General features: G+C 31.2%; 2 protein-coding genes across 2 annotated transcripts; one reads left to right on the top strand and one right to left on the bottom strand.

The window, feature by feature from the left end:
• The first annotated feature begins 856 nt into the window (after positions 1–856).
• On the top strand, positions 857–2,712 carry LOC119838336 (coiled-coil domain-containing protein 12). Its single transcript, XM_038364250.1, has 3 exons — positions 857–1,214; positions 1,385–1,505; positions 2,244–2,712. The coding sequence occupies exons 1-3, from the start codon at positions 1,060–1,062 to the stop codon at positions 2,454–2,456; spliced, it is 489 nt and encodes a 162-aa protein (XP_038220178.1). The 5' UTR covers positions 857–1,059; the 3' UTR covers positions 2,457–2,712.
• A 1,264-nt stretch (positions 2,713–3,976) lies between these two features.
• LOC119838335 (putative carbonic anhydrase 3) lies at positions 3,977–17,381 on the bottom strand. The gene is made up of 7 exons (XM_038364249.1): positions 17,142–17,381; positions 7,682–7,729; positions 6,783–6,947; positions 6,416–6,554; positions 6,075–6,180; positions 5,191–5,418; positions 3,977–4,428 (listed from the first exon to the last, which is right to left on the bottom strand). Exons 1-7 carry the CDS (start codon positions 17,185–17,187, stop codon positions 4,171–4,173), a joined length of 990 nt encoding a protein of 329 aa, XP_038220177.1. The 5' UTR covers positions 17,188–17,381; the 3' UTR covers positions 3,977–4,170.
• Between the last annotated feature and the right edge of the window lie 228 nt (positions 17,382–17,609).

Here is a 17,609-nt window from a genome sequence, read left to right as displayed (position 1 = left end):
TTTTTTTTTCGTTTGTCGTATGTAGTAATAAGGAATTGTATTTTAGTGTAGACTTAGAATTTATTGCCACAGTAATTTTATTATAATATTTATTTTATCCAATAAGGACAATCTTGTATTTGCCATAATTACTAGATTATTTGTTACTCAAAGTCAATGAGCCGCCAACGAATAACTTGTTTCTATTGTATTAAAATGTCGATGAATCGAGTTTTATCAAGGCTTTTTCGCTTGATGACAGTTTTGTATAGATGTATTTGTTTAAAATTGGATTGATTAGAACCGAACCCAATGTACTAAATGATAAAGTTCTATATTACATTTGTACAAAATTCCTTGAATTAAAATAAAAGATTGAATAATATTATTGATTTTTATTCTTTTCCCTTAAATGAAATGGAAAAAAAACACGCATTCGATGCGATGACAAAAGCAATAAAGCTATGAAGGCAAAAACAATAAAAATACGTGTATGATTTTGGCCCCCGCAGAGACAGTATGGCTAACTTTTTCTTATAGTACTTAAATTTCATGCTCTATTTTACTGTTAATTTATTGTTATTTTAATTTTGGTATGTACTTGAAAATTTAGTTTAAGTTTTATTACACCAAGTATTAAAATTTACTATCAGAAATAATTACTTATAAAATATTATTGCGGAAACATACATGAAGCGACTTTCATAACGTGAACTGAGTCCGTGTCATGCTGTGAATGGGCAATGGACATTATTCGTATATTTTTTCATACAATATAATCTATGGCTTGACACTGGCAAATACTTGAAACTTATTGCCATTATGGAAGAAAAAAAAGCCTATGGACGTTGCGCATTGTAATTGTCAATAATATGACAACGACATTTGAAACCTAATGATACAAGTATACAACTGTTAGCGTCACGTGTTTACTGTTTGTTTCGATACGTCTTATTCAGCTTATGAAATTTAGTGTTTATCCTTAGTTTTTTATGAGATTACATTTAACAAATGTAATTTATATGATAATTGTCATGCATAGCTCATTAGAGGTTTAAATATTTCACACTGATTCATAATATGGTTGTTTTGGATACCATGGAAGGCGTGGGAAGCCTGGAAGAAGAAGCTCTAAAACGAAAAGAGCGACTAAAAAACTTAAAACGTAAAACACCGAGTGGAGAAAATACAGCGTCTGCATCGTCAAATAATGAAACATCGGCTATTCTTCCTAAGTGGGTTCAGATAATTTGTTTTATTAATAATAGTCAGCAAAGCAGTCAAATCAAATTGCAATTTATGGAACTAATTAATGAATTGCTAGAAACTAGTCAGTGTACACTGAAATTTATATCTCAATATATTTTTAATGTGTTGTGATTAATTCTATTAACTCATATTACAGGCCTGTATTTAGAAGCTATAAGCCACAAGATGAAAATTTGCAACAGGCAAAGTTACAAGATGCGGAACCAGCTAAAGTAGATGAAGAAGTGAAAGATCTTGTTGAAGCAGGAAAAGAAAAGGTATAAAAATTAGAATTTTTACAGAGAGATGGATGGCTAGATCAATGTTTGTTACTCTTTCATGCTAAAAACGGAACTTCATAATATTTGATTTCGCTATAGTTAGCTATGTATGTAAGTATGCATTCTACTTTTTATCTTTATGTTCTACCACTGTAGAAAAGCTGCAGACTAAAGCTAATATATAATTCTTATACTCTTAACTACACTTTTGGGAGCCGAAAGACAATTTTGAAAAAAACCTTCACAAAAGTCACATTAGCATTGATAATATTTCAATTCAGTAAAAAGACTTTTTTTAACCATTTTCTGTGTTGATGTATTCCATTATTAATGGTTGGTATTGGGTACAATGAATTGAGTGTGTGTCGAATCTATTCTATGGTTTCATAAGTCATAAGGCTAGTATGGGGAAAGAGCATAACTCAGTTCCCTTGTGGTTCATGTAGTCCTTTGTGTCAAATGTCTACATATCCAGGCAGCACCGCCTACTTCTTTTCTTGGTTCCAATAGACTAGAGAACTTACTTGCTTGCAAAGCACCATTAACCCAAACTGTTTGGCTTATTAATGCTCTTCATGAAAAAGAATATATCTTTTATAGTCCATTAAGTGATGTTGCAAGGTTTTAAATGTATATGCAACATTATAATCATTTTTAGATACCTAGTTTTAGTTGTATATTATTTTTAATATAGTAGAATACAACAGTACCTGTTATGTGTTCTGTATATTTCAGGTTGTACTACAAGACTTGGACATTGCAAGTTTAGCTCCACGCAAACCAGACTGGGATCTTAAGAGAGATGTAGCTAAGAAATTGGAAAAACTTGAGCGCAGAACGCAGAAAGCTATCGCAGAATTAATATGGGAAAGGCTAAAGAATGGAACTGAAGAAAATTTTGGTGCAATGCTGACAATGACTGATAATAGAGCCACTCAGGATGACTGATCATTGTTATTATTATTAGATATTACTTACCTTAATAGAGATATTATTGTTCAATTATCAAATCGGCGGAAGTAATCTTTCGGTTCATAAGTGATGAAATGAAACTATATCAAAGCAAAGTACAAATAGATAATTTCTTTATCTTCTAATGGGAGTAAAACTTCGTTTGGAACAAGGATATGTATACATTGCCCAGTACCTCTTCATTCTAAATTGGCTATATGCATAGGGCTTCAGGATCATTTTTCTGGTACTGGTTACATACTTTTGTTTCTCAAAGAAGGGAAGTGAGAATATGTATTTATTACTTTTTATATATTATATTGAAAAAAAAAATTTACAAATGATCTTCAAAAAAATTAAAAATAATCCACTTATTGGTTTATTTATTTTATCAATATGGATGCATTGCATAGAAAGATCTTACAAAAAACTTCCAGTCTCTGCAATTATATGGATGCATTTCGATATCTATCTGCTATGAGAAAGTATTCTTAAGACAATAAGACTCTTGAGGTCAGAATTTATCTACATAATACATATTCATCTCTATCACATTAATTTGTGAACAAACCAGTATGTAAAATATCAAAACTGCAGTTCATAAAAGTTTGCTATTAATTTAAATTTGTCTTCACATTCTACAATATATAAAAAATAATATGGATATAGCATATTACATGAAACACTATTACTATATATAATCTATATATTTCACTTTTTATGTGTCAAATGTATGTATGACTCAAATAAGAATTATATTCAAGCATCTCAGAATAGAAACCAGAAAGAAGAAAATAGAATAACTTCACATTAAAATAATTATGCTATGTCAAGAGTAAACAATCATAAAAATATTCATTTGTATTTATTTTACAATATCACAGTTTAACAATCAATTGTCAACGTTAAATAATTAATTATTTGTAAGTAGAAAAAATATACTAATAAATTAATTTCAGTGCATTCCTTTAAGCAATAAATTTTGGTATTATGTAATTTATCTCTTGGATTTCTTAATAATATTTAAAATTACTAATGTTTCACAATATAATTGTATGATTGGTTATTTAACTAGAGCATAACAAGTTTTCAACTGCTCGTGCATAGTTCGTTATAATCATTGCACAATATTTCCAATAAATTTCACATTGGTATAATTCCTATACATATTAGAGTTATATAATTATTATTTTACATTTCCAAGTACAAAACACCTACACATATAATCTTTCGTCTAATAATAGAGAATTTTCGTAAATTTAATTAGAATACTTTTAATCTTACAATAACATAATTGTCATTCCATGCCAAAGTAACATTTACAAATTTTAAATACAATTTGCTTTTCTTGCTAAAATGGTTTCATATAAAATCATTGATTAATTATACTTATACTCTTAAAAGATAACAAACACATTACGTCGGCCAGGCGTTGTCACTAACCGTAGCAACGCCTGGCCGAGAGGCTAGGCGTTGCTACGGTTAGGCAAGATACGCAGGTTCGAATCCTGCCTCGTGATCAAAAATTTTTCTATTCTTTCAAAATTTCTCATTTATAAAGCATTTCAATGCTATAAAACTAAAAATTAAACACATTACGTGTTTAAAACCTGCATAGAACAAACATACAATGAATGTAGAGGATATTTTTTTTACTAAATCAATTGTGTCCAATTACTTAAAGCTTAGGTTTAAAGCTATATTAACCTAACTAATTCATATAATATTTTATGATTAACGTCACTAAACTTAGGAATACATTAAACTTAATTAAATTGCCGTCATTTCGCCTTCTCTTCCTTCCAGTAGGCCATTCTGTGGAGTCCTCGTCATGCTCATCAATTTCATTGTATGTGTAATAGTTACTGTCAATATTATAGAACACGACTCTGTCACCGATAGGCTGAATCGGCCTGAAGTTGTGCTTTATCTTCCCGTTGGATGAACGCAATTCTCTAAATACTTCTATCTGGAAACAGAGTTAATTTCTCAGTTATTGATCAGGCTAAATAAAATATTTATTTTGTTTATTGATTAGGCTGATAGTACGTGAGAATTTCTTTAACGAACAGAAAACATTCATTACTAGGCGGGATGCGAACCTGTATTTCGCCAAACCGTGGCAACGCCTAGCATCTCGGCCACCCCTGATCCGCCTCAGCAACCGAATTTCATGTCAGGAAACAGACTAACTTTTTATGGCATAGCGGGCAACAGTAGTAGAGTTAGTGCCTCTGCCAACGCGCTACTCGCTTTTATAGTGTAAGGGGTAAGGAAAGGATTGATGAAAAGGAAAGAAATAATCGATTAGGAAGGGTGAGGAAAAGAAAACGGGCCTCCGGCTCTCCCACTAACTATTACAAGCCGGTCTTCTGTGCTCAACACCCACAATAAACTGTTTTTATTTCTTTCTGTTTGTTTTGTTTGGCAAGAAGACGCGAGATCGAATCTCTATTTTTCTATTTTTTTTTAAATTCTCATTTATGCCTTATATTTTCAAAGCCTTATTTAGTTGACAAATTTTGAAAGAATAGAAAAAATTTGATCACGAGGCAGGATTCGAATCCTGCCTCGTGATCAAATTTTTTCTATTCTTTCAAAATTTGTCATTTATAAAGCATTTCAATGCTATTAAACTAAAAATTAAAGCCTTATTTAGTTGTTTTATAATTGAACTGTCGTATGAATAATGAAACTCGAATTAATATATGGAAGTTAATGTTATCTTTACCTGATCATGAGTTAATCTGACAGGCTGCTCGAAGTCTAACCATATCACAACTTCAGAGCACGGCGGCGTAGTCAATGATCCCCTGTATGTAAAATATCTTCTTAAGTCGTAGGGCAAAATGTTAAGAAATGAGAATGGGTTTTTCATGACCACGGTCGAATGTGGTTCAGTCACATTGCCCAGGGCAGATGTTATATCGTCGTAGGCTGGGTGCTGGTGCCGATCCAACTGAAAATAAAAATGTTATGAATTTAGGATTTATATTGTTAATCTCATAAAGGATTTAACACTTTTCTCTACTTTAAATTGCATTATTCATTATGAAAATGAAAGATTTTCATAATGAAAACAATCTATCTATAAAATAATTTATTATAAAAAAAAAAAATTCCTAATTTTGGGTTATAAATTTTAATTTTCTATTAAGTAATAATAATGTAATGCTAAAGAGTTTGTATGTTTAAATTTAGTAATCTCTGAATGTTCCGTGAGCGATTTCCGAATTGACTCAACCTTCGGTCTAGAGTGCTATGGGCTTATGCATCACGGGAAAAGCCGTCCAATCGCAAATTTCCAATCTTTTATTATGAATAAATCATTGGCTGCAAGTCACGGACGATTTCGATCGATTAATCTGGCAAACAAATTATTGCGCATTCAAGTTGATAATGGGCGGTTACATAACTAGGAATATACGTGCTTTATATGTTATAATGTCATATGCATGCTATACATATTATCTTAGATCGAATCTCAGTTTATTATAAGTAATATTGCGAACTCTGCGTATTTGCAATTAAATAATCAAGTTGGTGTTTTGAAATTGCTAGAAGACTGCTTCCAATTGCAACCGATTATTTTGTAGTTTTACGTAATGTACCAACCTCATAGAAAAAGGCGAGCACAGTCAGTCCATCTGTGTGCGTTACAGCTTCTTTAACTGATTTATACTCTTCTTTATAAAACACCATGTGTAGCTCCATTGGAAAACTGAAAACGTTACATTATTTATAAAACCGTGATGCTGCACCTTATGCAAAGGTAATTTAAAAATTATATAAATTACGATGGGAAGGTTGTGAGATGACAAAACAATCCACTTAAATCACAATGTATATTGTCGTATTTCTATGGTTAATATCTTAATTCGCAAATTTCTGTCAATAATTCTTTCATTTAATGTAAGTATATCCCTATCTTCAGATTTATATAAGAAATTCTTTACCTTCTATGGTTGATCTTATCTTCCGAGCCTAGAGTATCATTGTCGCCCCAATGAAAATGCATTTGACTGAACACGTAATTTCCTTCGAGTGGCCCGCCGCTCACCCGAGGATGAGGTTCGTTTTGTACTTCTATTAACACTGTAACAAAAGCATAAGATAAGTAAATAACAAAAAAGTTTTAGGCCTATTGCAATTGTCTATTGCATTAAGGTCTTTCTGGACGTGATCGTTCCACGCTTTTCGCCTACCTTTGACCGGTCGGCTCGAGCATAACTAATTCTGCTGCGGCTCAAGGCTGTGAGAAGTTTCCTAATCAATACAAAATAGAGCCTACAATAGTAAGTGATCCGTATTATAGTCTGTTACCTGTATGTCCATTATTAGTGACGTGTACATTATCGATTGGGTCGTCAAAGCCGATGAATGCAATGTCAGGGAGTGCCACTTGCTTCACTCTGAGCACGTTTATGTTAATGGGGCTTTGATGTTTCCCTCTACATTCCTGGAACTTCTCGCCCCAGTATGTGGGCCCTGTGAGGAAAGTAGAACTCGTATTTGTAATGCAAACACTTTATAAACTATTTCATATGTAAAATACCTATCGTATATTGCTGTTTATGATTGAAATGCATACGTTTATACACAAAATCTCATAATCTTTACAATGTTGTTTTATACTATGTTCGTGTTCACCACGTGTCATCTGTTAGTTTTTTTTTGTTTTCTAGTCTACCACGGGCAAGAAAGAATTACAAAAGAAAAATAAAAAAGTTCAATAACTCCAATTATTTTTCGGTTTTTGTGAGACAAAGATACATACGTAATTGATTATCGTTCCTACTTCTATACAATAATAAGTCTTACATTCATCTAATACAGTTCATAATTATTCTGATGTGGGAATCAATCAATCACGTGCTTAAAAATATAAAACTTGTTGTAGAAAACATAACTAAGGTGTCATAAGTTTTTGCATGAAACAGGTCTCTAACCACCTACCTACCATAATTTAGACACCCTTAATTTAGACGGTTGAATCAGATTAGTATGCTTTTATCATTATTAATCGATTATTTTGCCGATTCATCTCGATAGAAGCGACCTTCCGAATCGATGGTAGTTTTAACAGCTACTACTAACACCTACTACTACAATAAAATTTTTGTGTGTATTACTCATATGCCAATAACAAAGCATCTTATTTTGGAAAAAATAGAAATAAACTAAAGTGAAAACTAAAAAACATATCAATGAAATGTATTTACCAATGACGCCGTCATATCCAAAGTCTTCCGCACAAATTGGTCGAAGCGCTGTAACATAAAATTATGAAGTTAAATGTATGTATAATACATAATATGTCCTTCGGTCGAACAATAACATAACTATGTCGATTATTTTGATTTATATGTAAAATGAGCATATAAAAAAAAATCGTATATTCTTATAAACTCAACCATTACATATTCAAGTAGATTTATTTTTCAAACAGTTATAAATCATAATAGATAAAATAGACTCTGAACACATGAGATGATTTATTTACGATTCTAGGTAGATACTTAATAAACCAAATCGAAATATTTAAGATAGACAGCGAGCCTTCAAGAAAACAGTTTTTCTATTGGTATTATAGGTATATAATTATATATTACTTAGTGGATATATCAACGTTTTACGTTATATACATATTTTGCAATATACCTAGTTGTATATCTATAAAAATGTAAAGGCCGCCTTGCGGCTCTTGTTAAGCGACGTGAGAAATTAAATGTTTTACATAAGATTTTATAATAACTCACAGATAAGGACATGGCTTCAGAAAATTAATATTGTCATAATGGCCATAAATAACCTACAATTGCAGAAATGTTTTAGAACACTTATGTTTCTATTGTTTCGAAGGCATCCAAAGGCACACCGGAACTATTTCATTAAAATGATTTTATCTATCGTGACTAATGTGCAACATTTATGAATTATTTATGTACTTTATATGTCACTTTGTCCGTCTGTCCGTCAATCTGCTAGACAATAGTGCAGTGTAATTAAAATAAATACTTAATGTTATATTACCATTAAAATCTCTTTATAGGTATAAAACATAAATTAATGTTAAAAAGAAAATAAACCATATTTTAATGTTATTTGTCTTTGTTTTTGATATTAAGTTTACCATTTATACTGGTGCTTTAGATTATTTTCATAATATTTTTATCTTGTGTTCAGGTGTAAAATGAATAGGTAAAAATATATAAGTACTATTAAATAATGCTAATTAAACCTGAACAATGTTGAAATTACTGTCATAAACGTTTTTATTCACACGTTAGATAGCCACTTTGTACTACTTAGATTGCATTATCCATCATCATAAATGACATCTTACCTAATGATGTAGGTAATTTGGGGAAAAAACCAAGGATTTCTACAAAGATGTAGTGTAAACATTCTTATATAAATTTAGCTACCCATTGTAAATAAATATGATATTGAAGTATAAACTCAAACTGAACACTCAACATGTCTTTATTCAATCAGACTTCTTATAGAAGCACTTTGAATCGTCATTACATAGTTTTAACATTTACCATCGCTTCAGAAAGCAGTTTCTACACAGAAGAGCCGGCAAGAAATTCTGTAGTTGCTCCTTTAAAATAATATCAATTTTACATTTTAATTCTACATAATATGTAATATGTACATATAACAATGATGCCAAAGAACCGTCCTGTGGTTCTTAGGCGACAACATTCCGTGGATTTTCATCATCATAAGTTAATAGGACTCCTATGTCTTCTGTTATAGTACCTACTAGTATAATATATACTTGCTAGTAGAATATTATGTTGTCTGTGAGTAAAGTATGTCGAACCTTATTTAATTTATCACGCCTCGCAAATTATTTTTCTCACCATAAATATGGTTTGTCATTATAGATAAATAAAAAATGAATAACAATGACACTATGAAAAATGGCCTTAATATCAACAACACTTATTCCTATCGAATAAAATACCACGTAATTAACCAAATAACAGACTTATTACAATTACCACCGTTTGACCCAGATTTTACGGTAAACTTTTATTCAGCTTAAAACCGCCAGGAGCTTTGTTGAAATCGTGCACTTTCCCGAACTCGTGACTCATCTAAGATGCTAACTCGCTTTCTACAGATAGCCCTGCGCCGTTTTGTGCTTTGTAAAAATTCCAAGGAGTTTATAAAACATTAGACAGCATCAAGATTCCCGTTTTCTCCCAAGGGAGCATTTATTCGGGATAAAAAGTATCCTATCAACCAAGACAGTTCACACCCTGTCTGAATACCAAATTTCATCAAAATCCGTTCAATAGTTTCAGCATGATCGGCGAACATACATGCAAGTAAACAAACTTTCACATTTCGAATTTAAGTGTGATTTATAAATTCAGAGTCAGATACCAACTCGTAACTGGTATGATCGTTGCCCTCTATACAAAAACAAATCCATATTTATGTTTTGCCCTGAGCTTGAAATATCTCACCATATAGGTTAATCTTTTGTGACTAAACCAATGCGTCAACACAAATTATCTCTTAGTTTAAGAATGTTTGCTGATTAAGTTACTGAGTAGGCTACACAAACGGTAACAGTTTAATGAATTTTTTAACTAAGGAATAAAAGGAAATTACGTATTATATCATTATGTTGTCATATTTGTATCCCGAACTTAGACAATTCCGAAATCACATGATAATTTGCCTTGAGAGGTACGTCTTTCACCTAGCCTCGGCAGCTCAAGGTGTAATAAATTTACGTTTTCACTTGCTCATAATAGGCTTCTTTTGTGTGTAAGCATGAAATTGATTCTATATGAACTTTATTTTGAACGAAAACATTACCGCATATTACCTAGGTACGTACATAGGTATACGTCATGTATACCCTTTTTAAGCTTTTGTCTCTATCAAATTTTGCGTTGACAGAAAATGCTGCAAACTAGCTCAGTGGAATCAAATTTGTACAAAGCTAGAACATAATATAGGCCTGTTGGAAGATAAGGGATGACTTGAATTTGACTTAAATTCTTATGTTCCCTAGATGTGGCAGAAGACATCCACAGTGCTCCGCCAGTTGCTCCTAGCTTCCCTTTTTAGAAAGGGATGTGTGTACATAAATATACAAATAATGGCGCCAAATTACTCGTATATCTATCTTAATCTCTTACGAGTCGTCTACGTGTAACTGACATTTGCCAAAAAATTGCATACGGAAGAATAAGAATATCTTGGCATCGTGTTCTTCATCTTCACTGTGCGCCAAAAACACGTGTATCTAAGACCAAATGCTGTTTTAGTCTGGGACTGTTACATGCGTAAATAATTTGTATATCATTTAAACACATTCATACATAGATTAAAGAGAATGTATACTTTAAGGTGATTTTACGCGCTTGCATAATAATCTACAGTCATTTCTGGCATGATAAAAAAGTGTATATTATGTAGTCTCTCTCCTAGAGATCTCATTATGCTCATAAGTACCTAGCTAGTCTAATCAGATCGCAGAAAACTTCTCTTTGAAAAAAATACATTTATGTAAGAGTTCTTATGCGTTTTTTCTATTTCGTTTGTATAAATGAGTTGCCCTTAAGATATGTCGATATACATAGGTACCTTATTTAGGTCGTAGGAAATCTTATTTATAATTTGCTTTGGCACAAATTACTCACTCGTGTCAATTTTATAATAAAAATAATCGATAAATGCAATCGAACATTGTTTTACTTGTCATTAAATTCAAATCTTTATACATGAAATTAATTAATTATTCATCAAGAGGACCGAAATAGTTAGCTAAATTCGATAGGCCTGTAAAGATTTAATTAGTTTCCGTTACTGTGAAATGTAATTAAATTCAGAAAATAAATTTTATCAGCATTATAAATTTAGATTAGTAATTTTGTATTGAGCGACCTTAAAACCACTTAATCGATTTTAAAAGTTCTTTTACCGTTGGAAGCTACATTTTTAGCCTTTTATTACATCATATGAAATTAGTGATCGTCCCGGCTCCGTTCGAGTTTTTTTTGCAAAGTTTTTCCAAAATTTCATGAATCCAATAATGATTAAAATGCGATAAGTAGAGTTATGTGGTGTTAATAGACGACTTTCTTTTATAGATATAGTAGATACCTAGAATTACCATAAAAGTTTATCAATATAAGATTAAACACATTAAAATTCATAAATCATTGATTACAGATCCACAAATCATAGAATCGTTTATGTACAAATTAAATCACTCTGAAATAGTATTATTGCTTATTATTATATCGCTTACAATTTTAATACGACACAAAATCACAAATACTCCATGAATAATCTAAGGAAAAGACACCATGAAGAGACGATTTAAAGCACAATTGTTTATCATTACGCTGTGAAACTACAGTAGAAGGCCTCACATTGTTTCGGCTTAATTTGACCCCAAAACAAAACTGTTGAATCAAAAAGTTTGAGGACGAACATTAATTTGGAATGTTTTAACACGTAACAGTGTTTGGCGTCACTATTTTAATAATAATGTCGATGCCCAAATTCTGACTACATTAGCAGACTACCTCTTTGTAATTTATTTATTTAATGACTAGATAGTAAAGGTTTCAAGTTCAAATTCCAAAAAAGACTCACCTATATAAACTTACTAGCTGCGCCCCGCGGTTTTACCCGCGTAAGTCCGTATCCCGTAGGAATATCGGGATAGAAAGTTGCCTATATGTTATTCCAGTTGTCCAGCTGTCTACGTACCAAATTTCAATCAGTTCAGTAATTTTTGCGTCAAAGAGCAACAAACACACACACACATCCTTACAAATTTTCGCATTTATAATATTAGTAAGATAGTTGGATTTGTAGACATAGGCAAGAATGTATATTTTGTTCGTTATTGTTCTAAACATTCGCTTAATTTTATTTTTTACGCGTTAATCTTAGGACCGATTTCCTACATTCTTCACCTTTGATACGACGATCCCTGAGAGCTATATGTACCACGGGCGAACTGGGGCGGTCCGCTAGTAAATAATAAAGGCCACGATAATCCGGATAAAAATAAATCACCATATTATTCATTCGAATTTTCTAACCCGTAGTGTATCTAGTGTGAAAAAACAAATTTACAATACAATGTAATTTTTTCTCTAACTTATCATAAACTTTTCTGTGGCCTTCTTGCCAATTTTTGCAATTCTAGGTCACAGGAAATTTCCTCAACGTTTCGGGGATTAAAATATTGGACATGAGGAGTTGTATTATTTGTTCTTTTTATGTGAAAGGAAGGAAATTAAGCAAGCGTACGTACGTGACAAGCCGCAGCTAAATATAAACGGTACAAAAGGTAGAATAAACCGTTAATTTGAATTCTTTTGGTGAATTTTATATTGACTGAGGAAATTACGGAGATATAAAAACATACTCTTTTGTTTGAACTCTTAAAGACATATATGTAAAAAGAGACTAACACTAACTCTAACTAACATGTCTATAGACTGCTAGATATGTATATAATGGACATACTCTTTCCATTTCTTCAACAAACAATTAGTTAGTTCGATACTTAAAGATTTCGTGTTCCGTTCAAAGTCTTTATAGTTTTACAATTGCGTAATTATAGAAAATTGGAATTTTATTTTGCGCTCTCGCATTTTAAAATAATATCAATTTTTTTTTAATTCCACATAAATATTTTCTATTGCTATTGTTAAACTCTTGCAAGACTGTCGTGGTCACGGACACTTATAGGAAAGTATTGTCACGATATTTTAAACAAGTAAGATAATTTTGTTGAAAACAAAGGTATCGTGAATCGTGATGCTTGAAAAACATCAACAATAAAGTAAAAAGAATTGCTTTTAAATAACAATAACGAACGCTAAGTACGTTTATGCAAATTTAATAAAACATTTTTCTTTTCGTTTATGGTGCCACAATAATACCTACAATGTGAACAGTAATTTAATAAATTGACATTCTTTGATATTAAATATCTACACGTAGACTAGATGACAATCCATTATACACTTTTCTTGTTACTTGTCTTGTCTTGACCTGGTATTTTTGGATAAGTATTTCCTTCCCTTTTCCATATAATGATATTCGATACCAACAGCAAAAGATCAAGAATACGTTTGCTAACAGAGACATAGGCAATGCCACCATCCTGTAAGTGACCTACGAAATTATTTAGACCGGAACATTTTGCTACTAATCTGTGAAAGAACAACTAACCGCTTCAAATATTTCTCGCTTTCCGACATTATGGATGCCAGTAAAAAATTATTACCAACGTCTATAAAATGTCTTGTTGTGTTTCATATATTTTTTATCTTATAATATTGATATGTTATATATATCGGAGCTGTTAACACAGCAAACGACAATTGATGAATAAATTAGATTGTCACATTAATAAGTGATTGTGATTAATGTTTATGTATTTGCAGCTGACGTGTTTATGCTTTTCAATTATGTAAATGTTCAAAAAAAATAGTGCGCTCGATGTTTTATTATATTGATAAAGTTTTAATTCGTTCAGCAATAATGCAAAATTTGTTACAATTGATACGTGTAATAATACGTGATACGTGATAATAATACGTGGGTTTTTGAACTTTTCAGTTGGCACATAGATGCTATTTTCCCAAATATACTTTATTTACGGCTTTTACTATGAGACAAAGGCGTGTAAGCAAAAAGTAGTACTTTCTCTTAATACTGTTCTAATGTGCCGTATGCAAATAATTTAGAGTGCATTGTGTTTAATATAGAACGTCTTACAGCTTCTCGGCGGTAATGGTCTACGCATTTAGTCTAGATTTCACTTGCGTAGGTACCTAATTTTCGATATAACGACATGCAGGAAGTAAGCATAGACCAATAAATGTTTGTCTGTAGAAACAAGCTCGTAATATTGTTTTGTTTATCTTTCTTCTGAATTAATAATTAGCATCGGACTTAATAATAAGGTTGGCGAAAAGATTTTTTATTTAAAAATACAACCACTACAACAAACTTTACCTACTTACTTTTGATAAGATCGCTAAATTTAGATACGGATAAAGAGAATGTTCAAGTTCTAAAACTGTACTGCAGTCTAATTTAAGCGTATATTCAATCGACTATGAAATTATAAAAGTATTTTTTATTTATAAACTAAAATACAATACCAACGCCCTGCATAATGTTACCTACTCGTTAATGTAGTTCTATATATATTCTAGATAAAAGGTATTCTAGATATCTTAGGTATTTGGTTTCATTCCAAATAGCACATATTCAGATTATATAATTAATAAAACATATCTACTTGAATTATTGATCCATTCAAAACATTAGTCCATAAGTGTTTAGTACCTAATAATATAACCATTTATGCATTCAAATAATCAGCATGATATGGTAAATTATTATTTCCATATAACTTATTCCGCTCCTACGGCTGGGACATATACCCTGTGTATATGAGCGATGAGGCTATAAATAAATATAAATCTAATAAGATTATTTACTAAAGTTATAATAATAATTTTATTTCATAAAAACAATTATAACCTGTAGGTATGTTAATTATGTACCAAAAGATTTAGAGCATCTGTTCAGTAACTTTTGTGAAAGAGCATCGCATCCATACAAAATAAAAGATTTATCTATATTTAAATCAATATGGTCAATTTTCGCAAATTTGGACAGAATTAATATTTTATACAGAATTGCGAAATGCAATATCAACCAATAAAATATACTGTAGTTACAAAACACTAAGAGAGCAATAAATCCGTTCCGAAATATCAAATCCTTTTGTAATTTGTTAGGACCTCTGCCGTAAAAATTGTATAAAAATATTACCAAACTTTGTCATCTTTATGTTGCATAATGCCTGCATAATGACACTCGTCATATGCTAAAGTTCAATATAGTTGTTATGTTGCCAATTCACACGCACTGTTAGTCTGTATTAACTTAGAAATTAGTCATAGAGCTTAATGATTTAGGTATAAACAATAATATTTCATACATTGTCAGAATGCCCGAGGTATTTTATGCATTGCCCGGGGTAATTATTGTATAGAATACTTGAATTATAAAAATTGACGATAAGATATTCACTACACACAAACAAACATAATATAAAAAAATATTTGCGTGTAGCAATTTTTTTTCCTTTTTTGTAATATAGTTATAGTTGGATATGTAAGTAGATTGATTGATTCCGATTAATGAATTTACATTGCTGGTTAAAATCTGTGTTTTGTGTGGCAGGTACTTCCTGCACTATCTGTTGATTTATTTGAAAGGTAATATATGTAATACTATATATATATGCACTCATAAAATGCGCTTACTCATCAAATATAAATGGAATAAATACTTAACAAATATCTAGTAATTAGTAGAGAGTACAAATAACTTCCTTATGAAAATAATAAATGTGAAGTGTCCTCAATGAATTGCGCCTGTTCTTTGTAAATAGATAAAAGACTGAGTATGGCACGTCATTGATGAATAATTATTGCATTGCAAAATGTATAAATGCACGATAATTATATCCTCAATATGAATAAATAATAAATTACCAAAACTCCAAGAGGATATTATAGATTATTCTTAAATCCCTGTTTTGTGTTATTTTCAATGCTATTAATTTATAGCTATAGGGAAAGTCCATATGCTTCGTCTTACCTTACCTTAAAATCATTGAATATCAAAAGACACAGTCTACAAACCAACAAAAATTATTTTGGTATGTTTAGTTTTGTAATGTTTTGCCTACAAAACTGTTTAATTGATTGCGTTCATGGTTATTTACGAATTACAATTTTGAATTGCAAATTATGGTTGCACGATGTAAAGTTTAAACAAGGTGAGTACCGACATGAACACAAAATATTTTATAATTGTTCAAAAGTAATTATCTAATGAGTTTCTATGTGTTTGGATATATTCTAATACGAGTCACGTATTCAGCGATGTTTTGAAATATCGTACTTATTTAGTATTAAATTAAAGAATGAATTGTCTTAAAGCTTATAAAGTGTTTAACAAAATGTAGGTACACCTAAGTATTTTAAAATCTCTGGACCGCAACAATTAATACGCTTCTTTGATTTTGGGTTTTTTAATGAATGTCCTATCTATCTATTATATAACAGATATAATTGAGAAGTGAGACTTTGTTTGTTTCTTTGGACGCACTTATTTCAGGAATAACCACAGGAAGACCATTTTAATGATTCTTTCACCATTGGATATGAAACTTCCTTTGTGCGAGTAGCGAAGCCGGGGTGGACCACTAGTTATATGTGATATAATATTTTAATTAGCAATTATTAGCTTGAATAAAGAATTTAAATGAAGTCATCAAAATAATAATATTATGTTATTTATTAAGTTTTCATCGATTTTTTTTAATAATCTTATTCGCTATTTTCACATTTTGTCATCATCAAGTAAGCAACACTTATTCTTTTTAACGGATTTTAAACGCGATTTATTCATTATATTATTAACCCGACGTTTCGAACACTTTACAGCGAGCGTGGTCACGGGGAGACTGGTCAGTCTCAGTCAATCCGTTAAAAAGTCCTTAATTTCTAAATGTATAATACTCGCGTGAAATCAAACACAAGAAAATACTAACACTCATTCTCTTAACATTCTAAACAATAACAGGAAACAACATACCCAATATAGAGGCGAATGAGAATAAAATTGCAAATGAAAAATCCATGGTCCACGCACCGCTGGTTCAAATAAAATCATATAGAGCAATCAAGAGTTTTTTCACATGTCCATTTATTCACTGAGGTTACGAATTACGGTCCAAACCGCGCATTGTCAAGTGACGGACCGCGACGACCGACTGTGAGACAACTGAGCACCACAACAGCTGATATTGTAGTTTGAACGTGTATTTCACCCTGCCATGGCTATCGAAAGGGCAGCAGGTGCTAATGACACCGACTTTTCCCAAATCCCTCACGTAAATATGCACTTGGCCCTTCGATATATATAATTCAATATGGAATATTTTAAAACAATGGAATTATCATTATTGGTTGTTTCGATTAAAATAATTGTTAGTGATAGAATATGAACATCTGAAATAATTATTATATTAAATGAGAAATTTTGTTAAACAACTACACTTTC

This window comes from Zerene cesonia, unplaced genomic scaffold, assembly GCF_012273895.1.
Source record: "Zerene cesonia ecotype Mississippi unplaced genomic scaffold, Zerene_cesonia_1.1 Zces_u002, whole genome shotgun sequence".
NCBI lineage: Eukaryota > Metazoa > Arthropoda > Insecta > Lepidoptera > Pieridae > Zerene > Zerene cesonia.
Note: the sequence above shows the minus strand (reverse complement) of the source record. Positions and strands in the feature narration are given on the sequence as shown.